Source organism: Lissotriton helveticus, chromosome 2_2 (assembly GCF_964261635.1).
Source record: "Lissotriton helveticus chromosome 2_2, aLisHel1.1, whole genome shotgun sequence".
Lineage (NCBI taxonomy): Eukaryota > Metazoa > Chordata > Amphibia > Caudata > Salamandridae > Lissotriton > Lissotriton helveticus.
Genome location: NC_136060.1, coordinates 421,693,521 through 421,720,595, shown reverse-complemented (window position 1 = coordinate 421,720,595; position 27,075 = coordinate 421,693,521). Strand labels below are relative to the sequence as shown.

Below are 27,075 nucleotides of genomic sequence, written 5' to 3'. Positions count from 1 at the left end.
CTTCACAATCTACCGCAGACTTCGAATTATTCATCTTTTTCCTACATCCAGTGCTTTTTCCAGTTTTTTTCATCCAGGGCACCTACGATGCTTGAATTCACTTTGCTAACATCAGGGGTGAAATTTACACTTTGTGCCAGGTTTGTGTTACACAAATAGTGCAATTGGAGCAAAGTGTTATGTTGGGACTTACTTCCCAATCCAAATCATGAATTGTATTGAAAAAAGTTGCCAAAAGTAATGCAAAGTAGAAATTTGCGCTATTTTTTTATCAAGGGGGTTGTCACATAAGTGGTAAATAGGCGTTCCCATCAAACCATACATTCTCTCAAAACCTTATTTACTAACATTTGCAACCAGGGATTTGTGCCGAAATATGATGCTTCCTCGAGATGTAACCGTTGAGCAAATGTAAACAGTCTCCATACTTTTCTACCACTGTACAGCACACATACAAAGTGGGGAAATTGTAAACTTTTTCAAAGCATAGTATTTTGTACCAGAAGTGTACCCTCCCAGTACAAACCCTATGCTTGACAGAGTGCATAAACACCTGCACTATGATGCAAGAGAGTGTACATTGGGACATTGCAGTCTATAGTGTTTCAAACAGCACCATATTTTCTTATATATGGTGCTGTTTTTCTTTATCCCTTTGATGCAATACGATGCAGCAACTTTGTTGCACAAGGTTGTGTCAAAATTTAGTACATTTTCACCCACATATTGAAATATTTATCACTGTTGATGGTAGTGAATTGTTTGTATGCAACATTTAGCAGGACCACATCATACATTTTATAAGTATGCAAATCTTTCTGGAAAAGTAAATTCAAAAGTATGTTTTTTTGTCCCAATATCTGTGCTCCATCTTGGAGAGCGGGTGACCTAAGGCAACCTTTTAGGGCTACTCTAAACCGGACCAGTTATTGTTCACTACATAGTGGAACAGAGTTGACACTTCCTAAAAGGGTTGAGTACTAAACGTTAACATCTTAGTTTTCTGCTAGGGCAGTAAGACACGGATACAGACACATGGGCATTAGTGAGTAGGCACTATTAATTACTTGGGTCAGCACCAGGGGCATCAAATGGTATTGCCTGAGGGTAAAGCAGACCAGTGGTGTGAACTAAAAACAAGTCTGACGTCTAAGGAGTGAGCGATATTTTCAGTGCCAGATTTTTGTAAGCTGTAAACAGTGAAGAACAGTAGCATTTCTGGCTTAAAACCTTGGAAGGAGATCAGGGACAAGTGACACTCACAATGAGAAGCACTACGCCCAAACGATTAGGAGACAGCAGTTGCTGGTTTGAGTGTTTTCCATGAGACATCACTGGTTGACTAAAGCATGCTTTATTTCTGTTGCTGAATGATGCAGAATGGGTGCATGTTAGCTTCTTTCTATTCACTTGTTGGCAGAATACTTTCTGATATTGGTGAGCCCTGTGCTGCAGCTATAAGTTCCAAAGAGGAAAAGGCGTGGGCTGGCTAAAGGAAACCTAGAAAGAAGAAGTCTGGGGTACGGTACTATCAAAGTAACTCGACCTGTCCTATGTGCAAGCAGGACAATATAAACAAATCAGATACTATACTTTAAGGCTCATGTCGGTGGTGGCTGGGTGAGACCGGCACCCACAAAGAGTTAATAGTAACAATGAGATCTAGGCCCACATGCATCAAGCATTTTTGTAGTCGCAAACGGTGCGATTCCTTAAAATCGGCCGTTTGCGAATGCAAAAGTGCTTTTTGGGATGCATGAAGCAATTTTAGAATTCGTAACATTTTTGCGAGTTCTAAAATTGCGGGTGCTTTTAAGAAGTCGCAGATGTGCGATTTCTTAAAAGCAATGCATCATTACTTTTAGAAGTGCAAATTCGCAATTAGGGTGCCAAATTTACCGAGTGGTTGAACCACTCGGTAAATTTGGAAAAAGTGTTTAAAATGTTGAACATTTTTTTTTTTCAACATTCATATTTCACACACACATGTCCTTAGGACATGTGTGTGTGAAACATGATGCGAAAAATACATTTCAGGGGTGCATGGGGGGTCCTTTGGACCCCCCCTGCACCCATGAAATTTTCAAAGTGCCACTCGCAATTTGCTGATGCCTTCCCATTCACTCCTACGGGCCTTTTGGCCCATAGGAATCAATGGGAATTGCGAAAATTAACTTAAGAATTCGGTATTCATTTGGGATTCGGTAAAAATTGCGATTTTTACCGAATCACAAATGAATACCGAAAATAATGATGCATAGCATTTTGCACTTCTTAATCTGCGATTCCTTATTTTTCGCAAATTAGGAAGTGCAAAATGTAACAATGATGCATGTGGGCCCAAGAGTACATACAATATATTGTGTAGGGTTTGTTGACAAATAATAGTATAGCCAGCCATATCATTGCATGTTGTACAATCACTGTGCTAGCACCTGGGTCAACGTCAGTTGTGTACTGAGTGATACGCCTTACAAGTGAATGAACATACTTTTATTTTTACAAACGTCTGTTTCCCACGTTATTTATGACGAGTCGTGGCATATTGTCTACTATGTACTTAAGAATTCAGGAGACAGACATTGTAATAGTGGCTTCAACACCTGACCACATTACGGTTCCGGGGCATATCACTTTCTCTCTGCATAAAGTTCACATTTCAGTCAAATGTGGGAGTGCCTACAAGCACTGTATCTTGAACTGGGCTACTAAAATGTAAATGTAAATGTACAGGAATTTATATAGCGCAAATCACCAAGCGGTTTCTAAGCGCTTGCTTAGGGAACCCGTCCTGGTATTCCCCTGTGAGATAACCCCAGCAGGGTATCCGCAAGGTGAAAGCCAGGCATCCCGCCACGAGGGGCCGTTGTGGAGATTAAGCAAGCTATTGCCCAGAGTCGCAGAGTGTGAACCCTTGAATCGAGTAGGCACCGGAGCGAGAATTGTCGAGTCCATGGACATTTTAGGACTCAAGACCCCGCCGAGCCGGGAATTGAACCCTGGTCCCGGGCTGACCTCTGCTTCCAGGTCTGCCTCCTCTAACCAGTGAGCCACACTTCTCCACTATATTTCACATTTGTACGACATAGGCTCAAGAATGCTCAATTCAATCCTTGGTGTCTGTTACTAAATTTAGGGCCAGATGTAGGTAATCCCAGATTACCGATTCCTAAATACCGAATCATACCGATTCGGTATTTAAGAATTGGCAATCGGGATGTAGGTATTTTACAAAGTCAATTACCGAATCGGAAAGATTCGGTAATTACCGAATCGGTATTTACCGATTCGGTATTTTACCAAATCGGTAAATATACCGAATCTGTAACTTTACAACCTCCAAATACCGGTCGGTAACGGCCAAAATCTGCCGTTACCGACCAGTATTTGGCGACCTACATCTGGCCCTTACTTTCTGGACTGACCCTCAATAATTGTCATGAAAACTAGTGAGCATGGCGCATGGCTATGTCAGCCAAGATGGGGGACACTAGAGCGAAGAGCTCCGCTGCTGACTCGCCTAGAATCCTCCTCCTGCTTCCTGATGGGTAGGCCCTCCAGACACTGCAGATCATCTACCAACCCAGGAATGATGGAGGTACTGCACATCAAGCTGGATTGACCATGGAGGGCTGAGAGGCTGGGATTCGGTCCGGCTGCAGGGCGCAGCCCTCTTGAAGGGAGAACGCAGCCTGCATTTTCCTGGAGGCCTTGGATGGGACAGCCGGCTGGCGGATAGGCTGTGCAACGACTGGTGCCCAACTACTACAAGTGAGGGGTCATGCTGAGCTGGACTGGGCTCTGCCGTGCAACACAGGTCCTCTGGGGCTCGGTTTGGCCCACTTTTGGCTGAAACCTGAATGCCGTTTGAATGGCCGGGGAATGAATAGCCAACTGTGACAAGAGCCAGGAGACAGATTGCAGGACACGCGGTGTAGATTTAGAAGTATTTATTATCCAGAAGAGAAGGTCTCATCCAGTCACTTCGGTTGACAACCAGCTGTCTTCCAAGTAACTGCCGACCAGCCTCCTACATTCTATTACATTCTAGCCCACCAAGATTCTATCAGAAGACACCTTGTATGTATATATCACGCCCACCACAACACCCTGCTGCCCATTCGCAACCAAGATCCTGTTCTGCGAGTTCGGTGAGGGATGATGGAGGCTGGAGGACTATCCTTCCCCTACCCGATGAAGAGTGGCACATCCCTCGGGTGATTGGGACACCACCGCTCCCTTATCTATTCCTTAGAGTTAGCATAGATGACCTCAACGCTCCTGAAGGACTACAGTATTGGAAGCCACCAGGCATGATGAGGGAGCCTTTCAACTTGAGACTACAAGGGAACAGACCGTGGTCTTAAAAAGGATCTCCACTGACTAAGACCTGGTGTTCACAGGTGGGCCCTGGAGATGGGACATCAGAAAAGGTTGTTGAGAGCCTGGAACCTGCGTGATCCAGAGCATGCCTTGCCTGGCTCCCCATGGTGGACAGTAGATAGCCCATATGAATGGGCAAGAAACTGATAACCTCTGCTATGTATGATAACGGTCTGAAGACTAGGGCAGGCCGCTGCCCACGGGTAATAATGAACATATCACAATAATGATAAAATATTGGTTAACATTCACAACTGTCAACGAGAGACGGGAACCTCTTGTGTGCACAACATAACTTATCTCAGCCCACTCCTCCTCTTTAACATAGCCTTATGTCCCTCCCACATATTTTCCAGAAATCTGCCTTCTGCTTATTTTTGCTTAACAGCCTAGTAGGAAGGTCCAGATTCCCTTAACTACAGTCACGCTGCCAAGAAACGAAAGTTTTATTTATTTATTTATTTATAAAGTTTTATATAGCGCAAACCTGATCCTGAAGGATATCAGAGTGCTTTACAGTTTGAGGGAAAGGAAGGTAACCGTTGCTGTACAGGCATCAAAAGGAATACCACCCAAACAAATCAAATAGGCATACCAAACAAAAAGGATGTCATCGAAAGGAAACAACAAAGAATAGGCTAATAACTGGTACATAGCGAACTGGGAGGGGAGCCAACAGTAGCGGCCGGTGGTGGGAGTGCTGCGGGGAGGTGGGGCGGGGAGGGGGTGGAGCGAGGTGGGGGGTAGTAAACTATGGAATACGGCCCCACGGAGGTAAGTAAACAAATAAATAAATAAAAACGAATTTCATTGGGCACGCTGCATTGCCAAATGCCGATGAAGCGCGTGCAATGAAATTCGTTTTATTGATTTATTTGTTTACTTACCTCCTTGGACCCGTAGTCCATAGTTTACTACTCCCACCCTGCTGCACGCCCGCCTGCCCCCGCCCCCCCCCCCCACAGCCCTCCCACCACCGGTCGCTACTGGGAGCCAATTATGTTTAAAGAAGAGTAACACCACGCACAGGCTTAGGGTGTAGGTCCAAAGCATTAGAGCAGACGATCCAAGAACCTTTTAAAGTAAGAATTTGTTCATGAGGAATCTTTTTACTTCTAATTTGAAGGCAACCTTGGAGGAGATTCTGTGTATTTCTGGTGGCAGAGAGTTCCAGATCTTCGACGCAGAGCCGGAGAAAGCTCGGTGACATGTTCTCTTTTTGCAAAAGATCTGTGGTTTCAGGAGGAGAGAGTTAGCACACCTAGAAGGTCAACCCCCTCCGGATAATTCTAGCGTTTGTGCTAGATAACTGGGGGTTTTGAAATGGAGGGCTTTGTGAGATAGACAGGCAATCTTTAGCTGAATTCTTGCTTCATAGGACAACCAGTTTGGGGATTTTAAGACTGGGGAGATGTGAACATTTCTTTTGGTACCCGTAACCAATCTGGGCGCAGCATTCAGTGAAGCCCTTACCGGGGCTACGGTATAGTTGGGGAGGCCACATAGAGTAGCCCTGCCATAGTCTAGCCTCGGCAAAACAAGTGCTTGGTCCACGTGCTTGAAGTCAGTTTGTGGGAGGAACGGTTTGAGATTCCTGAGTATCCTTAGCAGGTGATTAGCTCCCTTGCACACATTGCTGATATGATTCTTCATGTTCAGATGCTTGTCCAGGGTGATTCTGAGCGATTTGGCTGAGTCAATAAGGAGGGGGGAGCAGTTGAAGGCAGTGAGGTGGTTCATCCAAAGGTCTAACTTGGGGATGTGATTCCGGGGGAAATGAGAAGGAATTCTGTTTTGGAGGTTTTAAGCAAGAGGTGGTTCGCAGTTAACCAGTTTTGTGTATTTTTTAGGGTAGTGTTGAGTGATATGAGGCTATCCGTGGAGGATATTTTCAGATAGAGTTGCGTATCATCCGCATACATACGGAAGGGAATGTTAGCAGAATTCAGTGCATTAGCTAAAGGTTCCAAGATCGAGTTGAAGAGTATGGGAGATAAGGCGGATCCTTGGGGGACACCCATGGATACTGGTGATTGCTGGGAGAGAGAGTGGTTCGCCTTAACTCTTTGGGATCTGTTGTGGAGGAAGGATGAGAACCATTGCAGCACCGAACCAGAGAGGCTCATACTGTCCTCCAAAAGGGATAGGAAGTTGTCGTGATTAACAGTGTCAAATGCAGAAGAAAGGTCAAGAAGGATAAGGAGGCAGGATTCATTGTGGTCAAGCATTTTTAAAATGTCATCCATAACGTGAGTGAGTGCTGATTCGGTGCTATGCCCACTCCGAAAGCCAGATTGATGTTGGTCCAGGAGATGGAAATTCTTGATGTGGGTACAGAGTTGAGATTGGACGCATTTTTCTAGGAGTTTCACTAGAGTGGGGATGTTAGAAATAGGGTGGAAGTTATTAAGGCCCATACTATCTGCGGTAGGCTTTTTTAAGATCGGTGTTACCTGAGCAGCTTTTAGGCACTCTGGGATCGTACCTTGTGACAGAGACGCATTGACAATCTTTGTCCAGATGGGGGTGACGACATCCTTGATTTCATTGAAGATGGAAGGTGGTAATGGGTCGCTGAATTGATTAGATGGGTTGATACTCTGAAGAAACTTGTTAATGTCTCTTTCACTGAGGGGAGTGAAGGTGCCCCATGTGGCATTGTTCTTTGAACTAAGGCTAGTCTGTTCGAGCTTCTCTAATAGGGCTGGTGAGGCGCAGAACCACCAGATAGCAATAGGGCCTTTCTGGAATCAAGATCAATATTGATGAGTCTAGTTTCTCAGTAAAGAAAGCAGCCAGGCTGACTCTAGAGTCTGAGCGGTTTGGTGCTTCAACTGATTGTTTTTTCACCAGCTCAAAAAGTTTCTTGGGGTGATTAGCGGCTTGATGAAGTTGGGATCTGAAGTAGTCAACCTTAGCGATCTTGATTTGTATGTTATAGGAGCTCCTTACAGATCTAAGGATTATTAGCTGGACCGAGGATGGTTTGGATCTCCAGGAATGTTCGATTGCCCTAAGGTTGCGGCGTTCCGAGTTTAAGTTGAAGTTGAACTGCGGTTTGGAAATTTTTGTTGAGGCATTTTTTTGATGGAATGGAGCAATGCAATCCATGATGCTAGAGATAGTAGTGTTGTAGAAGTCAGTGAGTATGTGTACCTAAGACAGGTCAACAAGAGATGGCACATTTACAGTGGGTTGCTAGATCGGCTGTATTGATATCTCTGAGGTCCCTTTTCCAAATCTTCGATTTCGTTGGTTAAGCCTTCCTCAGAGAGACCTTCAAGTTGATAAAAAAAAGATGCTTGGATGATCGGACCAATCGCAAGGGGTAATGGTGTCCAGTGTGATGGTGTAAGTTGAGACTTGGGTATGTTGAGATTAAAGGGAGCGAGCACCCAAATGGAGAGAGGCTCAGGCGCTGTAGCTGAGCAGGGACACTGTGGAGCTCACAGCTCGACACACTTCAAAACAAACTTTACAAGATCCAGGAGGCTATCTCAGAATCAAGAAATCTAAAAAAATGACAGGGTGGCTCTGGATGTCAGGATACTTAAGAGGCATCACTGTATGTTAACTGACTGAGTGAAGGTTACAGGAGACTCAATAAAAGGCATTCAGCCCACTTGAACTTGAACAAAACAACAAATTGCTCATCTCGCATAGAGAGTTTGCTGTTAGAATACAGAGTAGAAGATGCGGAAGGCAGATATTGGTTAAATAATATTACAATTGTGGGCCTCCCATATATGAAAAGCTATGTTGCCACAATCATAAAGAATATATTCTAGAGTACATGAAACGAAGGGCAAACAGGGGAGATTGTTGACATGCCCGGAGAACAGAGGCACTCCTATTACTCACATAATGACAGAGGAGGGGAGATTTGTGCACACTCAATTGGCGATTAACAATGCCTTCAGGGAATATTAAGTTAATTTATATGTGAGGCCCACAGAGGCACTCCCAGAGGACGCGGAGTCCTTCCTGGACAGGCAACCATTAGTCACTTTGGCTCCCAAAGATGTGGGGAGTTTGTCTGGTCCAATTGCTGGCAATGGGATAAGGGTGGCTATTAAAGAACTACCATAACAAAACATGCTGGGATCTGATGGACTCCCCGCAGATTTCTATCAAAGATATGAACCTCTGAGACTGGTTACCCTTTATGTAGGTAAGGTGGAAGAGAGTGAGTTACCTAGGACAAAAAGGGAGGATTTTGTGATATCTTTACCGCAGACTGAGACTTCGGGGAGAGCACTTCCTCCTTTAGGCCCTCTCCATTCTTTACATGAACTTTAAATTATAAGTTATGTCCTGGACAAAAGATTTTACCCACACCTCATCACCTTGAACTCACAGAACAAAACGGGTACATCCCCGCAGGCAGCACTTTCGCTTAAACTTCGGAGACTATATAGGGTGTTGACAGACACAGAGGCTGAAACATACCCAGTTGTGATGGTGGTCTCTATTGACCTTGGAAAGGCCTTTGACACTGTCCAGGGGCAGTATTTGGAAACAGTAATGCAAGGACAGGCCTGGGAATGGGATGGATCTGTTGGATGTGCCTCTTATTCACAAGCTAGACAGCCAGGCTTAAGACTGACTAGGGTATCTCATAGGAATACTGTGTGTTCTGGGGTATGAAGCAGGAGTGGCCCCTGTCTCTGCTTCTATTTGCAATTGAGATTGAACCTTTGACTGCAGTGTGTATGTCGGAAGGCTGGGAAAGGGACATAGCTCTGTAGGAGACCATAGACATTACCTATTGTTATGTTTGAGATGAGAAGACTGATCTGCCACCTATGCTACAATTATTGGTGGAATTCAGAACCGTATTGGGACTTAAAATTTATAAACCTAAAACATGTGTTCTCCCAGTTAGTGAGCATCCATTTCAGGGGGTTTGCAGCTGTTTCAAGGCCTTTTTAGAGCTTCTATTTGCTCAAAAGTGTGTAATTTGGTAGTAAATGTCCCTCAGATGTGTACTAAATACATGAAAATATCAGACTTAAGCGATGTGAAAATTTGGCAGCTTTGAGGAACCAACCGAGTTTTCTGCACATGTGGCAGGGATCTGTATCTGTCTAGGTCGGAGGGCCCTCACAGTTGGTACTGTGAAGAAGCAGCCCATCCACACGGGATGGGCTACCCTTCACACATCAGCGAGATGTTCCACCACTAGAGAGGAGAGATTTGTTTCGCTCTCTGCCCCTTTTTCCTTGCCCCCCAGTAGGCATCTGTGTACAGGGGCTTCATTGCTGTCTGGGCCAGGAGGTACTCAGAGAGGCCAGTTCAACCTCTAAGGCCAGTGCTGCAACCCTCAGCTTGCCAGTGGACAGCCCCACAAGCCCACACATTCTCCCTGGAGCTCAAAAGATGATGGAGGCCTGCTGGCAGTCACAGCAGGAACCATACTGGTTCCGAGCACCAAAACCAGCCCCTGCCCTTCCAGTCCCTGTTGGAGATCCTTGGTGCCCGATAAGACCAATCCGGACCAGAATCTGTCAAGGGCGTCTGGAGTACAAGTAGTTCTTTTTCAATCTTCACTATCTGATAAGGTAGCACTTTTCACACAACCATTCTCTTTAGGTCAGCTATTTCAGCAGGCTTCGACAGTCTGACTTAGGGGCATATTATCAAGGGCCATTTCGCCGCTTATTCGACTTTAAAAGCCAAAAAAGCGGCGAAAATTAGGCGGCGACACTAACATGCATTAGCGCATGTTAGCAACCGTTTTTCAAACGCCTCGCCTTGCATCGCTAATGAGATGCAAAGTAGGCGTACCTTCAGGAAACAACAGGAAAATAATCGCTAACCGCACATCGAGTTAGTTACGAGCCGGCCCAGAACACGCGTAGCGATGAAAAAATCTGCGCGAACCGCGGATATGGCCGAAAAATAACGTCTGCAAAATACTCGACTTAGCCATGTGCATAATGGGAGGTGGATTATAAGGTTACATCCACTTCTCCCTATTTACAACATTTTCTTCAGCACAGTTTTGACATCGCTGGTTTTCATGCGATTTTGATGGAAATTGCCGTATATTGCCGGATTTCACATCACCTGTTGGCAAATCGTTGCAAATACGCCACTAACATGGCGATGTGATCCGGCGATATACAGCGATAATGAAAAACGAGCTAAACGCGTTTTGCGATATTTATCGCTCGTTGTTGATAATATGCCCCATAGTTTGTTCAGGATACATAAGAGAATACTAAAAATAACTTGCTTTTTATAATGCTGCATACTTATTTTTGCATTTCAAACACTGCAGATGATAGTTGTTACTATTACCCAGTTTGTTGGCACTCCTCAGTTTTCCAACATCAGAAGAATGTAAAGATGAGTCGACTTGATTTGAATTTATGGCCTGCTGATCACCACCTATGTCAGCACCAAGCATTTAACTCACTAAACCATTCAACATGATTGTTAGCAATGGAGAAGTGTTCGTCTGTGCTGACCGATTATCCTGAATTTCAAAACAACAATCTTTGAGTTGTAAAATCTTTTAGAGATTTATGAAATGAGATGAGCCAACATCAGAGACTCTAACTCTTCACATCTCCTGATTTTGATTCAAAGAACATATCTTCCATGATCAATGCTATGCAGGTCAGATGGGACAGGCAATGCATTTGGCTGGGATTAACACTTCCAAGTTTGAGGCCCATTCTTTCTGGGTGGTATGGTTTAATGATCCTTTATAGTGGAGGATTTTGCAAAGATATTCGGAATACAGTTGACTGGACTAATTAAAGCACCTTTAATTTCAAACCGATTGTAAATAAAGCTGTGAATATTAATATGCCTTGAACAGGCAAACTGCAGCCCCCATGCCTTGCTGTAAACTACAGATTCATAAAATCACCATTCAACTAATGACACAGAAGTATAGATGTTTTCCTTGCTTTAGTGCTCTCTGTACAATTTCCAAACTTTAGCTTGAGATGTGGATCTGCTGAGTCCTAGCTGTCCATAAATCTCTCTGGAGGTATTGCTAGTGTAACTATCTCACAAGCGAAAGAAGGTGAAAAGGGGGGGAAGTGCTTGAGGATTAAGGGCCATATGTATCATTGAAATTTGCATTCGCAAAGGCCGAAATTCGCAGAATTTCGGCCTTTGCGAATGTGAATTCTCAAAATGATATGTATGAAGGAAATCCCGATGACAAATAAGTTATTGCAAAATTTGCGATTCCTTATTTTGCGATTGCATTTAAGGAATCGCAAAATTTGCGATTCCTTAAATGCAATGTAAGAAGGCAAAAAAAATTGCTAAATGGTCTTAAGGAATCGCAAATTACCACCAACTTCTAATTGGTGGTAAGTTGCGAATTCCTTGACAAATGCACATTTTTGCATTTTACAAAGTGCCATGTGACGCACATACATGCCCTTAGGGCATGTATGTGCACCACATGTGCACCTGTGCTTATTTCAGGGGTGCAACAGGGTATCCTTTGGACACCCCTGCACCCTTGAAATTATTCTCAATTTGCAATTAGCAAATTGCGACTCGCAAATTGAGAGATAATTCCCATTCCTTCCTATGGGCCTCCTGGCCCATTGAAATGAATGGGAAAGTATTCCTTAATTGCGAATTCGCAATTAAGGAATATCAAGAAATCGCTAAACAATTGCATTTTTCATGATACATGCCATTTTGCGATTCTGAAATAGCGATTTCTTAAAAATCGCTATTACAGAATCGCAAAAGGGTTCCTTGATACATATGGCCCTAAGGCACTAACTTTTTCTGAGGTGTTTTGTGGATATAAGGGTTAGACTGAGAGTTTGACGGACAGGATACTCTATCACAAACATGACAGTGTACCCTCTCCCGTCGACAAAGAGAGGCGATGGGGAAGAATTTGGTAGTCTAGCACACATCCTTCCCAAACCGAACAATTAACAATGAAGTAGGTGCTCTTCCGTTGCTTCACCAGCTCTTCACTGAGGTTGGTGGGATTTAAGTGGTCCTACAGGGCATCCTTCATAGGATGTACTGGCTCTCACTCACCAAAGTGACAGCATGCGTCATCATGTAGCTGTTCTCATTGCTGGGTGGGTGGTGCAATACCCAGCGGGCCCCTCGAGGATGCTCGTTGCTGAAGATCTTCTAATCTCAATGTATGGTGTTTACCAAACGTAGGGACGTTGCCCTTTTCTAAGGTGTCGGGGACAGTGGTATATTGGGTGGTGTGTTTAAAATTGACTACAGCAATTTGTTGTCTATTTTATTTACAGAAATTGCTTGTATCAAGGTTAAAAATCATACAAAACCAACAGGGAAGATAATAAACTCTAGATTGTAGTGAAGGTCAACATGTTTCTTGTCTGGAATACTTTGAGGGTCAGCAGAAATCCGTAAGGACCAAAAAGTTTATGTCCTAATCGATACAGGTGATAGTGTTAAACGTGTTGCAAAATTCCCTTTAATGAGTAAAGGAATACATATTTTTTTAAAGAGTAATTCCCACAATGGAGTCGTTTTATGCCCTATCAGGCCTGCTGAAACAAAATACATGACAAAAAACATATAAGCCTATATGATGACAGACACAGTAAAGATCAACACATCATTGATTTAAATGCTGCTTGTGTGCACACTGGTTGCCCCAGCATGCAACTGGTGTAATCACTGCCTAAACTATGGTGGTGGGAAAAACTTGTTCTTATGGAGGGAGAGCATGTTCCTACCCATGTTGAAATTTAAACATGCCCCTTTAGAGTCCCTCGGTGCTACTACTTAAATGCCCAGACAACTTGAAAAAACACGCTAAGTTATCATGGTGCAAAACAAAACAAGCTGCAGTTGATGGGGTGCAGCAGATTATCCCGACATAGGGGCCTATTACGATTGCGGTTTTTCCGCATCCTCCGGGCCGGCGGAAGCCACCGCCGGCCCGGAGGATGCGGAAAAACCGCAGCGGACCCACCAAAGACCCACCACCACATTAGGATGGGTGGTGGGTCCTGGTTTCCGTCCGCAGCTTTTCCGCCGCGGTTGGCTTACAACCTCAGACACCGCCAGCCATATTAGGATGGGCTTTAAAAAATGCTTTTCGCTGCGGGTTTTCCGCCGTGGAAAAGCATGTGGAACTTCACTGCGGGGGCCCGTTGCGGGCCCCCTCGGCGAAGGGGGGGTGGGGCATGCACATGGGGGGTACCTATGGTACCCCCCTGCATTTGTATGCATTTTTACCATTGCGGCAGGTGCAGCTTGAAGCCGCACCCGCCGCAATGGTAAAAATAGAGGATGTGACCGCCGGGGTGGCGGTCACATCCTAATTGGAGAGGAGGGAACTCCGCAGGCCATGCGGAGGTTCCCTCCTCCTCTATGGTCGCGGACGGACTCAAGTCCGTCCGCGATCATAATGGGCCCCATAGTTAGCCATTAGTGCTTACCTTTGTCCTGGAAAAGCGTCGCCATTCGCCTATCTATTTCCAAGGTCTTTCAAACAAAGAGAATGCCCAGTGAAGCGTTTTTTTATAACTCCTTGTTGCCAGGTGCTTGCACTGAGAATGACTTTATACGCTGACGCGACGTGATGTCAGTGCATCACGTCATTCTAAATCCATGCACCCGATGCTTCTCCAGGATCCACTTTGGGAGTATGTTTTTGAAAAAACAAATACTTTGAAAGTCTGGTGAATGACTATCAAAACAGATGGTGGCCATCCACCAAACTATTTGTACTTGACAGGAACTGCCATGATGGTGGTTTCTATCAAGGTACGGAGGTCACTCCTGGACCTCCTGTAATCTTTAAATGTGGCGGATGTTTGTCTTCAGGGTGATGACCCTGATGGACTATACCCTGTCTGCTAAACTCCAGATCCGACCCTAAATCTGAGTTGATAAGAGAAAGATGGAGAGTTCGGTGTGTAAGCAATATTGAGTTGTAACAAAGGCGTCATTTTCTCAGTGGACTTAGAAGCAGAAGGTACAATCACAAGATCAATTTAAGGATCCCCTGGAATGCTCGGAGTTCAGCAGTCAAAACACAGCAGCAGTATGGACAACAACAACAGCAAATAAGCAAAGAGTACAGTGAATACAGAGAAACTAGGTCAGGTAAGATAAGGAAGCTGAGAAGTAGGAAATGATAAAGGTGAGGGGAATGCAAGCTAAGAGGTTGAACTAAACAAGAGTTGAAAGCTATTACATTCACAAATCATTGTGAGGCACTGAAGACTGTGTGGAGTGCAGGTAAATATACGCTGCGATTAATGAACCAGAAGCAAATTCCTGTTCTCGGCAGTTCCCTCCAGTATAGTTTTTCCCAATCTTCATTGCCTAACCTACAGATCCTTCATTCTTTTCCCTTTCTAAGCTTTGTAACTTTCAAATTCAAGACAACAGTGACACACTGATGACTTAACTGTTTAGAATTCCATTGACTTTCATCTTGCAGACAATTGTATCTAAATTCCTATTCTTGGCTGAATTTAAGACTGATCAAGATTGGTTTTCTGGCCTACATGGGTACTTTGAAGATTCAGACTCATAGCTTTGAAGTGTCTCTGAAACTGTATACAGGGATTTTGTTCGGCCTAACTCTGAGATGTAGCAGCATGGTGGATGTTTTATAGTTACACCTATCATCGCTCGTATGGGTGAGAATGAGTTGCACTATGGATGTTGGGGTCACTATTACCCATTAGACTGGTTGGTGATAGACAAAGCTCTTGAGTATCAGTAGTTTAGCTGCACAGTTGTGTTTCGAATCTTCTTCTACATCTAAGCTTCTTTGGTGTTTGCAGACTTTAGCAAATTAGAGGATGCAGAATTAAGCCTCCAGGACTGTGATACAATATAACTTTCCTTTAAAGTTAGCTATATAAATCTGGATTCGAGTATTTGACCCCATCAGGACATGTTAAACTATCCCATGTGATCCAGGTTTCATCTACATTCTGATAACAATTGTGTATTTCTTCAGATGTAATTTCAAAAGGCACAAGATAATTGTGAAATCGATTGGTGCAAGAATTATTGATGTGAACGGTCAAGGGGCATGATTTAGAGTTTGGTGGATGGGTACTCACCAGAAACCTGATGGATATCCCGTCTGCCTTATATAAAATGCATTAGTATAAAATGTACTTGTAATATGGTGGACAGGATAGTAACTCGTCCATCAATTTAATACCCTGCCTGTTACTGAGTAATTTCATTATCCCATTCAAATTGTTACAAACCCATGATTTCATACTCAATGAGGACCTAACAACAGTACACTGGCAGAATGAAAAAAATATGTATTACACCAACAGATAACTCTCAAAAAATCCTTCCACTTCAAGCCCATCTATATAGAAGCAAGTACTCTAATAACCTGGAGAATAGCCAACTACTTCAATATCCTCTTCATCCTCTGGCCTAAAACTTCCTGTTAAAGTTTCTATGCATTTCACACACTTCTATGAAGTCATTAGCAGGACTTCCTAAAATGTCAAAATAGAACTATGTGTACCCAACAATGACCCACACTCATCAACAAAAGCACTCACAGTAATCTCACGCAGATCCCTAACAGAAGAAAAACATTCCATTTACCTCTTTGTAGCAAACATTTTCATTGTTGCCAATAGCTAATTTGCACTAGGATTAATTGTCAGTTTTTGCTAGTGTACTTCTGTTTTCTACAGATATAAAAAAGTTAAGAAAAATCCCTTTCTTATTTATTGAAAAAAATGCCAGGGAACAACATTGAAATCCATACTACATCAATAGGTCACTACACTGATTCTTCTGCATTAAGGTTACCACTAAAGAGGATGTCACTGCATTTATGTAAGTAACATCATTTGCACTTAATTTAATAAAGTATTTTAATGGTTAATATTTTTATTTAAATGAAGAGTTGATATTAGGTATTTCATTTAAACTAATTTATAATAATTTAGGTTATGCTTCGGGTCAATTAGATATTTTAATTCAGTATAAAATAATTACAAATCAGAGTAAAGATTAGGGTTAGCATTTCTACTAAGTTAATGTTATTTTTTTATTTAAATACATTAAAATGATAATAAATCAAGGCAAGTGTTAGGGTTAGGTTAAGGATAATATTTTAATTTAATTTAAATTAATTTAAACTAATCATGGGTTAGTGCTATGTTTAGCAGAAGAGAAAGTTTAATGTTAGTAATTCCTATTTCTAATGTAACCTTTGTAGGGCTAGGTTTACAATTAGTGGAAGAATTAGGGTCATTATAAAATATAATTCAATGTACTTCCATGAAATTATTTTACTTTAATTTAAAAAGGTTTTGTAAATGTAGAGTCAAGAAATAGATCAAAGAAGCTGTAAATCACATGTTAAACTAATATTAACAACATAATTGCTATTGAAGTAATGGCATCAATGTACGAAGGTAGTGGACCTTGAGGTAGTAACATAATTTTGTGGTACATGATAAAAAGGAATGTGGGATAGAAAAAGTAAAACAAATTAAAAACTGGAGGTTTGCTTTATTTTAGTCTAATAATTCAAATTATCAGGCAAAACAGGTACACCACACGCAAACATTGATCTGCTTAGAAATAGCCTTTTGTTGATCTCCTTTGGGAAAGTCCGTTGAGCCATGCAATGGCCATCCTGCAAGTGGACACTGCATTCATTTGTGCAGTTATTCAATCCAAGCTTGGTAAGTCATTTTCCAATATTAAACCTGAGACTGGTGTTTACTGCGGACTGGCAGGATGTTATTCAAGTGCAGCCTGGATGGGGTTATTGTTTCTTGTTGAAGATGCCCGCTGGTAGTTCTTTGGCTGGCTCTGGCAAAACCTGCATTGGCCGGTTCTGAAGTGCTGCTTCCCGCATTTTGTAATAGACATACTCATTTTCATGGAACATGCGCATCTCCATCTCAGTCTGATGACGAATTACCTGAAAATAACAGAGGAACAGATTTAAGGGTTAGGCGACTCAGAATGCAGTGTAAGAATGACAAGAAAACATCACTATAATCAGTAACAGCCTTTGGTCTTTTCTAACTCCTACTCAAGTTTTTGGAAACACCAGCTAGTATGCAAACCTAAATTACAATTCTCATTAGAATCCATGATTAATACAGATGCACTCTACTGTGAAAAAAATAAACTTGGTGAACATTAAGTTACTGCTACCTTGATGACAAAAGTCAGTCTGGGATAAAATCAAATAGGTGAAAAAAAGGAAGAGAAGGACAAAAGGAAAAACAAAGGAAGGAAAAGTGAAACATAGGTGGAAGAGAGGCCATTAAAAACAACTGGAGCTAATTATTTCCAGATAAAAGACTTTCAGTAACTTCTTCTTGTCAACAAAAATGAACATTTGCTCTAAAAACCTTATAAGAAAAAGATTTCATCAGAATGTGCCTACATTCATTTTGTATTTAACATTAAACAGATATACCCTAGAGGATTTGTTCTAGGAGAAAATGGTCACAGTGAGATAAGGTCTGACCTTTCATGAGAGCGGCTGGGAATATGCTTCGAGTAAGGGAGGCCTTGACCATGGTTAGAAGGGTTGAGAGAGCATCTCCAGAAAGAGCATTGATGAAGGATGAGGGTGAATCACCATGTTCATCAGAAGAGGCTTTGAGGGCATTGATTGAGTATGTTGGTGAGATCTACAATAGATTGTGCTTTGAATGATGACCAGTGCTAAAGTCTATGGAAAGGGCCACGTGGGCGTTAGATATAACCTATGCCTGGTGATGTTGATGCTGTGTAGAGCAAACAATTCTATGGCAGTTAAAATAGGAAAATCCAACTTTTTGACTCCTTTTTCATCTTTCCCCAAGATGAATCTGTATGACATTTGGCATGCCAACATGTGCCCACATGTACAATTTTACTGTTACGTTTCATCCAGAGCCGTCACATGGTCACAACGCTATTAGCAAACAAAAAACTGCTTTTCAGTAAGAGAGACCTAACCATAATGACACAGTGGATAGGATTATATATTTCACGTTGCTTTATTTTATTTATTTTAAGTACTTGTATGCCAAGTGGTTTCACATGAACTAAGGAAATCTTTACAATGCCAGTTGGACCGCCACCAACAAGCCATCGGTGGTGGTCCTACCAACAGACAGCCCTTAGGGCAGGCGGTCGGACCTGTGACTATTGGGGACAGACTGCCGCCTCCGAATCGTGATACTGAATAGAGGCGGTGCATGCTCAGTCAGTTCCACAACCATTAAAAAGTAGCCAGAAATTGACTTTGGGGGTTCCAAGCAGGGCTCCAGTCCCCCATGGGCCACCGTAATGTAGCCCTGGGGGCGCATGGAGTACCCCCATGGACATTCATGCACCATGTGCCAGGCACCACATGGTACATAAATGTGCACAAAGTGCTCACTAACACTGCTGCTTGTGCTGCAGCTGTTTTCCAGGGCCGCAGCACAAGCCACAGTGTTATTAAGCACTTTTTTCACCCAACAGCCGGCACATTGTATTTGGGCGCTGACATCTTTTCGGTCAGTCCCCTATCCACGGCAATCCGAACGTCAGCGTAATGAGCCCCAAGGTCTTTTAGTGTGGTGAGCTTGTCTATACAAGACTTTGAAAATGTACTAATTGCTAGTTTGTCTTGGAAAGGGAACATTTTCCTTTTTTCCCAAGTGTAGCTTTATCTACATGTTTCGAATTTGTAGAGGCAGAGAATTCCACATGGAAGGGATAACGCATGATCTTCCAGCAGCCCGAGCCTTCCTCAGTAGGGATCTTTTAAAGAAAGTCACATGATGATCTCAAAGGAATATAATTTGGTGTTTTTATAGCACTTATTTTTTTACTCTATAGCACTTTCTTTACAAAATCTATGCAATGTGGAAATTGAACCCAGTGCAAGGAATGCATGGCTGGAGATAAACGTTTAAGTCTAGCCAAAATGTAGAATTCCTGTTACGAAACCTTTCCAACTCTAAAATAGGATTTTAAGAATGGGCAAGGCACATCCAGTGAAGTAATAAAGTCATGAAAAGACCAATGTCACCACAAACATATTCCTCTTCCTCTGGAGGTAAGTCAAATATAGAAAAAGCTTCCACAGCGACTATAAACATACAAGTAGCAAGACAAAGATTGTACTTTCCGTAATATCATCTGCTATTAGGTAATATAATTTTTTCATGTCATGCAATATTTATTGTATGCTTGTTTGTCGATTTTCCCCATGCATTGCACAATCTAGTAATTTTTTTATCATTCCTTTATGCCTTGTTGGAAGGCAGGGTTTGCTGGATTCACTGGAGGATGCACGGTCAGTAGGGCATACCCCTTAAGCACACTTGCCCAGACGCTCACACAACTGTACACATCGGAAACACACTACACCAGTTATTAGCTATATACATTCAGGAAACCACAATACAACCATATTGACCAACCTCCAGATCTTTAGTAATGGGGTGCGTGGGTCCATGGGTGACCAGGAGAATCGCATATGCTTTACATATCATTCCATGTCCTACATCAATGACACCAGCATGCCAGTGAGTCACTCCTGCCCGCATCAGTGCCATCCCTAACTGGGCATTGTTTGGATGATAGATTTTCCTAAAGAAAGACAGAAATTTGAATGATTAATTTCCAGGACTGTTTTTCTGGACTTTCAACAATACTGTCTTAATGTATCAATAAACATAACATACTCTATTCTTTAGTAAGTGACTACAGCAGGTAGCAAAACTGCATGAAAAGACAAGCAATAAGAATTTAATGAAAACAATACTATAAAGATTATTAGGTTTACTAAGCTTCTTGAACATACGTCTCAGGATTTCCGAATAATCTGTGTCATCCCAATTCTTAGAAATCGCAGAGAAAGAATCAATCATGAGTTCCTTCCCACCTTCTTTGACACGGTCTTTCTGTCAATTGTTATGAACACTGACTCATAGTTCATATATATGCCAGTTTCTAGGACAATCTTAATATGAACAGGGTTTTCCTGTTTTTGGTCTAGTATGGGAACATCAACTGTTCTGGTCTAGCTTCAGCTCAAATAAGCAAGTGAAACAAGAATCCCTGCTCAGCAGAAAAACAAACAGACCTGCCGGGTCACAGTAATGGCCTTGATAAATGGATATCGATTCAGAGAAAGCAAGAAGTCTAAACATCTAATGTTACGCTGTGTGGATACGGCTCGATGAGTGATATCACTCCCATTCCATCCACACCTCTTCTCACAATCTCCATCAACTATCATGGCAGCAGGGTCCAAAGTTATTAAAATAGTATGCTTCAGGTGGGGATGATCAAATAGGTGCTGGAAATTGGGAGACTCCAGGGGATATCCAAGAGACAAAAGACTGAGTTGGAGTGGGAGGGAAACAGGTAGAAATCAAGGAATTTCTGGAGACGTGGAATAAACACACTATGAACACTGGCCTGGTACAAAAGTGAAGAAAAGGGGAAGGACTAGCATTACAGAGACACTGGGAGGTTGGATGTAAAAATATCCTGTACAGAAATATGATGTGACATAAATATTGTGTCCTAAATATATCTTACAAAAATATTGGCTAACAATGTTGAGTTTCTTTTATTATCTCCAATAAGGCAAAATATGTGTAGAGGTTACATGATATTTATGTCAAGCAGTATTCTGTGCTTTAGAAATCCTTGTTTGACAGAATGATTGATTTGTTACTCAAGGCTCACAGTTTATAAAAGGCATGAACAAATGGCCCATTCTGATCCTTACATCCTTACAAACACCCTTTAACAGCTATAACTCTTCATTTTTATCCATGCAGATTCAGAGCAGGGGGTAGGGAACCTCCCACATAAGCAGCTTAGGCAGGAGCAGCCACAGAGTGTCATAGGTTAGTGAACTAGGTCTTACTAAACATTAGTTGTTTATGGGTCGTCTCTGTCTGCAGATCTGTCCACAAAGTGCTCATGGATTATACTGTTAGGCAATAAATGACAAAGGATAGGGGTAGACATGCCCAGCAAAACAAAGATAGAAAGAAAAAGGGTGACATCATAAAAATATGGGGGAAACACAGAGGAACAAAAACAACTGTAAGCATGAGAGAAAGGTAAAAAAGAAAAATTCACGATGAAAGACAAAAGATGGGCAAATAGAAGGAAGTAAAAATGGAGGAAGAAAGGAAGGATAAAAGGATGTGAAGGTAAAAGGAACAAGCATTAGAAATGCAATCGGGCTCGGATTTATTTGAGTTTGAGCTAATGGCATTGTAAATGGCAATGTATTGTTGCTATGTGTTATGGAGTGTGTTCATGTGGTGTGTACTGCCAGTTATCTCCTTGTGAGTGTGAGAATATTGCACCGTTACTGCCTGTGATGTCCTTCTTGTGAGTGTGAGAAGCTTGCACCTCTGCTGCCTGTGGTCTCCTTGTGAGTGTAAGAAGCTTGCACTGCTGCTGCCTGTGATGTCCTTCTTGTGAGTGTAAGAAGCTTGCACTGCTGCTGCCTGTGATGTCGTTCTTGTGAGTGTGAGAAGTTTGCACCGCTGCTGCTTGTGATGTCCTTCTTGTGAGTGGGAAAGGCTTGCGCCTCAGCTGCCTGTGGTATCCTTGTGAGTGTAAGAAGCTTGCACAGCTGCTGCCTGTAATGTCCTTCGTGTGAGTGTGAGAAGCTTGCACCGCTGCTGCCTGGGAGTATGAGAAGATTGCATTGTGCATCTCTGTGCTGTGCCTGTTCTTTGTAAGGGACTCTTGCTCTGTTGCTGCTGCTGCCTTGGCACCGGACCTGCTGTGAGTGTGTAAGGGCAGCTTGCACCACTGCTGCTTGTGATGTCGTTCTTGCGAGTGTGAGAAGCTTGCACCTCTGCTGCCTGTCGTCTCCTTGTGAGTGTAAGAAGCTTGCACTGCTGCTGGCTGTGATGTCGTTCTTGTGAGTGTGAGAAGCTTGCACCGCTGCTGCTTGTGATGTCCTTCTTGTGAGTGGGAGAAGCTTGCACCTCAGCTGCCTGTGGTCTCCTTGTGAGTGTAAGAAGCTTGCACAGCTGCTGCCTGTGATTTCCTTCTTGTGAGTGTGAGAAGCTTGCACCGCTGCTGCCTGTGGTCTCCTTGTGAGTGTAAGAAGCTTGCACTGCTGCTGCCTGTGATGTCGTTCTTGTGAGTGTGAGAAGCTTGCACCGCTGCTGTTTGTGATGTCCTTCTAGTGAGTGTGAGAAGCTTGCACCGCTGCTGTTTGTGATGTCCTTCTTGTGAGTGGGAGAAGCTTGCAACTCAGCTGCCTGTGGTCTCCTTGTGAGTGTAAGAAGCTTGCACAGCTGCTGCCTGTGATGTCCTACTCACTACTCTACTCTACTCAATACTCACTACTCTGCACTCACTACTCACTACTCTACTCTACTCACTACTCTACTCACTACTCACTACTCTACTCACTACTCACTATTACACTCACTACTCACTACTCTACTCACTACTCTACTCACTACTCACTACTCTGCACTCACTACTCTACTCACTACTCTACTCACTACTCTGCACTCACTACTCTGCACTCACTACTCTACACTCACTACTCACTACTCTACTCACTACTCACTACTCTGCACTCACTACTCTGTCTGGGTTAAGGGAGACCCTCGAGGCCCTGGTGTCACTGCACCTGCTGCACCCTCACAGCCACTGGTAGTAAAATACAGGACTGTCTGGGTTAAGGGAGACCCTCGAGGCCCCGGTGTCACTGCACCTGCTGCACCCCTGGACACCCCTGGACACCCACAGCCACTGGTAGTAAAATACAGCACTGTCGGGGTTAAGGGAGACCCTCGAGGCCCCGGTGTCACTGCACCTGCTGCACCCTCACAGCCACTGGTAGTAAAATACAGCACTGTCTAAATTAAGTGAGACCCTTGAGGCCCCGGTGTCACTGCACCTGCTGCACCCCTGGACTTCCACCGCCACTCGTAGTAAAATACAGCACTGTCTGGGTTAAGGGAGACCCTCGAGGCCCCGGTGTCACTGCACCTGCTGCACCCCTGGACACCCACAGCCACTGGTAGTATGCTGTTCTGTGTTATGTGGTACTGGTATGTTGTGCTTTGTTATGTCACACACCCAGCGCACACTGTCCAGGGGTAGAGTGACACACCCAACATACACTGTCCAGGGGTAGAGTGACATACCCAGCGCACACTGTCCAGGGGTAGAGAGACACACCCAGCGCACACTGTCCAGGGGTAGAGAGACACACCCGGCGCACACTGTCTAGGGGTAGAAAGAGAAGCCTGCACGGATGTCCGGACCTACAGGCAAAATATAATATCGCTGTTTGAGCTCTCCATTTTCACTAAAGAATAAAGGATGTTTCAGGACCTCTTCTTGATCTTTGGTGCCACCTAGAGGTGTGGCTGTAGAGCTGCAGCCTCACCTCACCTCATGGAAGTGCTGCACGTCTAGGGCAGTGGCCTCAAACTTTTGAATGAGGCGCCCCCCAAAAGTGTAAATAAAAAAATCATTTAGGGCCCCGCAGATTTTGTTACAATTATTCTATTAAATTGTCAGTGTTTAATAATCATTGCATTTAAGTTCTGTTACCCCTTTTAAAAATGCAATCAGATACATGATTTCCAAACATGCTGTTCTGGTCAGGCCGGCCTTGCTGACGCGTTGAGGCATCCACAGGGTGATTATCAGAAATGGCAGGGGGTGGAGGTGAGAAAGATCACTCATAGCGCACATCAGGAAAGAGTAAGATCGCCCAAGATCACTCATAGCGCCCATACGGAAAGAGGGAGATTGTATTGTAATTGTATTTATATAGCGGTTATTACCGCCGACGAGGCGTCGTAGCGCTACAACATAGCGCACATCGGGAAAGAGAGGTGCAATAAGTGAGTGCATAGTGCTCACTGCTGTAGGGGCCTAAAGAGGGCATGTTGGCGCTATGTGAAAGGCATCGAGGCGCGAGGTTCATGCTGCAGCGCGGACCCCTCTCACCTTGTCTGGGTTCCTCGCCGGTGGTGGTCGCACACCCAGCCGCAGGCCCCTCTCTTCCACAGACCCCCTGTCTGTCTGTCTGTCTGTCCCACTCCAGCCCCAGACTAGCAGGCCGCCCCCGCAGCAATGCCCCTTTAAACTGCTGAACTCTGCACACATGCTCCCTGGGGGCCCCCAGCCGGCAGGGCGGGGGCAGAGCGACACATGTGGGCAACACACCCCCCTCTGCCCAACACAGGGCCCATTGACCGCAGCGCAGGCGGCAGGGTTAAAAATACCCGGGGTGGACAATGGCTGGACAGCTGCGACCCCCCCAGAGCCGGCCTGTCCCTGGGAAAGCGAGAGCCAGGACCTCCCCTCCTCCTCAAGGAAAGGGAAGGTGGTGCCAGCAGCAGCGCCCCAGGGCACAGCATCGGCCGTCCAGGCCCGGGGGTCCTCTCACTGACACTTGCATTGGACGGACGAAGACTACAACTCCCACAATGCAGCGCGAATGCAAGCCTGGGGACAGGGCGTCGGCTGGCATGGACCCCTAGGGTGGCGCGGTCCGCGTCCTCACCAGAAAGGTCTCCCCTGACAGAGAATCTCAGCCCTGGCAGCCATGCATTGCACGTGGCTCTTTGGGGCTGTCTTCAACCTTCATCCTACGGGTACCCGGGTTCAGGGCATCGGAATGGGTTTCTCTGTAGCCCTGATCACATGTGGCATACGGAATCCACTCGGATCGTCCACATACGGAGATAATATATACACGTCACCAGTGCTTAATTTGCAAATAAGAAATGTGTCAGGGCTCTGGTCAGGAGGCCACTGCTGCTTGCATGACACTGTGCCCCTGTCAGTGCTGCCAAAGATAGTAACAACGCAAAAAGACTGCGGAGATGCAAGGTGCAATCTGTGGATACGCGGAGAGGAGGCCAGAAAGACGCAGGAATTGGAGCAGGGGATTAATGAGAAGGCTAGAAGGTCGGGGTGGATGGGTAAAGTCCGCGCTATATACAAATGCATAAATAAATAAACGCTGCAAAAAGTACACCACGCAATGCTAAACAGTCAGCACACCATCGCTTATTCTTACAGACTGTCACGCAGAGGCAGAAAAAAGACACCCCGTAGCAACTTAAAACAAGAACTACAGTGTGGACGAGCATGTATGAGTCATCTTCTGTGAGCCTCGCCTGCTGCCTCTCGTCATTTAACATTGAACGCGCTCACCGCTGTGAACGCGTTCGCATCATCTGGCTTGCATTACACGGGCACTCTGACAGCTCGTAATTAAGATTAATCACTCTGCCATGCTCGCTCTCGCACACAAAATGCCACATCGGGCACGCGTACATTACTTACAGCCTATCACTTCAAGGCTACTACATACACAGCACAGGGAAGACGAATCACTGACCAGATGCCAGAAAACGCTAAGGAATGTCTGGAATTTCTCTCTCCAAGGCCCTCTTCTTCTTTTTTTTCTCCTTTAACATTAGTTCTCTAACTCCTCCCCCAGGGGGAGGAGTCCGAGCCCTAAAAAGGTGAATGCTAGGATGGAAGGGTAAAAAGATGGATAGGTGGAAGGGTGAGAGGATGTATGAAAGAGTGGAATGATCAATAGATTATACAGTGAATGTGTGGAAGAACGAAGAATGGAAAGATGGATACATGTGAAAGGATGGATGGGTTAAAGTATTGATAGATGGATATGTGGCCATATTGGTGGGTGCTTGTGTGATAGGATGGTTGTATATATATAGATTGATAGAGGATTAAAGGGTGAGACAGTTCTCCTAAGGGTACGCTTCCTTCATGTGCCCAATGTCCAATGTGAGTAGAAGTATAGTTCAAGCGGGGGATATTTTAAATTTCTGACTATTCCCTTGAGTCAGAGTAATGCAATAACACGCAAACAGACATGGTAATTCCATATCACTGCACAGACTCTCTATTACTATTGCAAACCTTTCCCACTATATTTGCACAAATAGTTAAATCTGGGGAATCTTATTCTTACACTCAGATCACCAGTGGCGGCTGGTGACATTTGAAATTGGTGAGGGGTAAAATTGGCGGTGGAGAAAACATACAGGAACATCACACAGTACCATACAACGAATAGAAACCAACCCCACATCAAAACTAATGCAGTGCGCTATGTGAAAGTGAACTCAGCATGTTCATAAAGTGATCACATATTTTAGAAAATGTTCATTTCGTGAAACCATCATGCAGTGTTAGAGGCTTAGCTTATGAGTAGCTTCAAATAGAATCAAAACTCAAAACAGGTATTACAGCAAATTTTGCCTGCAGCGGGCACCAATGCATTGTATATTCCATACCTTGCAAATACATATACAGGTTAAATTTACGCGGTGAAAACTGCCCAGGTCTGAAAATGTGGGATAATTTTTTTTTCAGCTGAAACACACTAATGAGGGCCACTTTCATTTTAATGCCCAGATGTATTTGCTGTGCTAGTCCGACCCTGACTGTACAACGTATTCCGAGTGAATTTATCAATAAATAACACGACTCAACCCCCAGTGGCTCCAATTGCCCTGTTGGTCCAGTGTCACTCCGAACTGAGGGAGTTCTTGCCGGGTCGGAGGTGCACTCACACGGATCTGTCTACATAACGTGCTCGCCGTGCAAACCGTAGCAGCCCTCTCAATTGACTCCAGTGACGCCATTTAAACTTATTTTAATTAATGTTTAACCTATCACAGATACTGTTTTTAACACTCCGTCGATCGTCAGCCCCTC

General features: G+C 44.0%; 1 protein-coding gene across 2 annotated transcripts in view; it reads right to left on the bottom strand.

Annotated features, from left to right (window-relative positions):
- Positions 1–16,855: 16,855 nt before the first annotated feature.
- Positions 16,856–27,075, bottom strand: part of SMYD1 (SET and MYND domain containing 1) — a 111,545-nt gene continuing 101,325 nt past the window's right edge. For both annotated transcript variants that reach the window (XM_078678684.1, XM_078678683.1), the window contains 2 exons: positions 19,785–19,953; positions 16,856–17,293 (listed from right to left, as the gene is read on the bottom strand). In XM_078678684.1, coding sequence (XP_078534810.1) covers positions 17,135–17,293; positions 19,785–19,953 — 328 coding nt within the window. In that variant the 3' untranslated portion in view covers positions 16,856–17,134. The remainder of the gene's footprint in view (positions 17,294–19,784; positions 19,954–27,075) is intronic.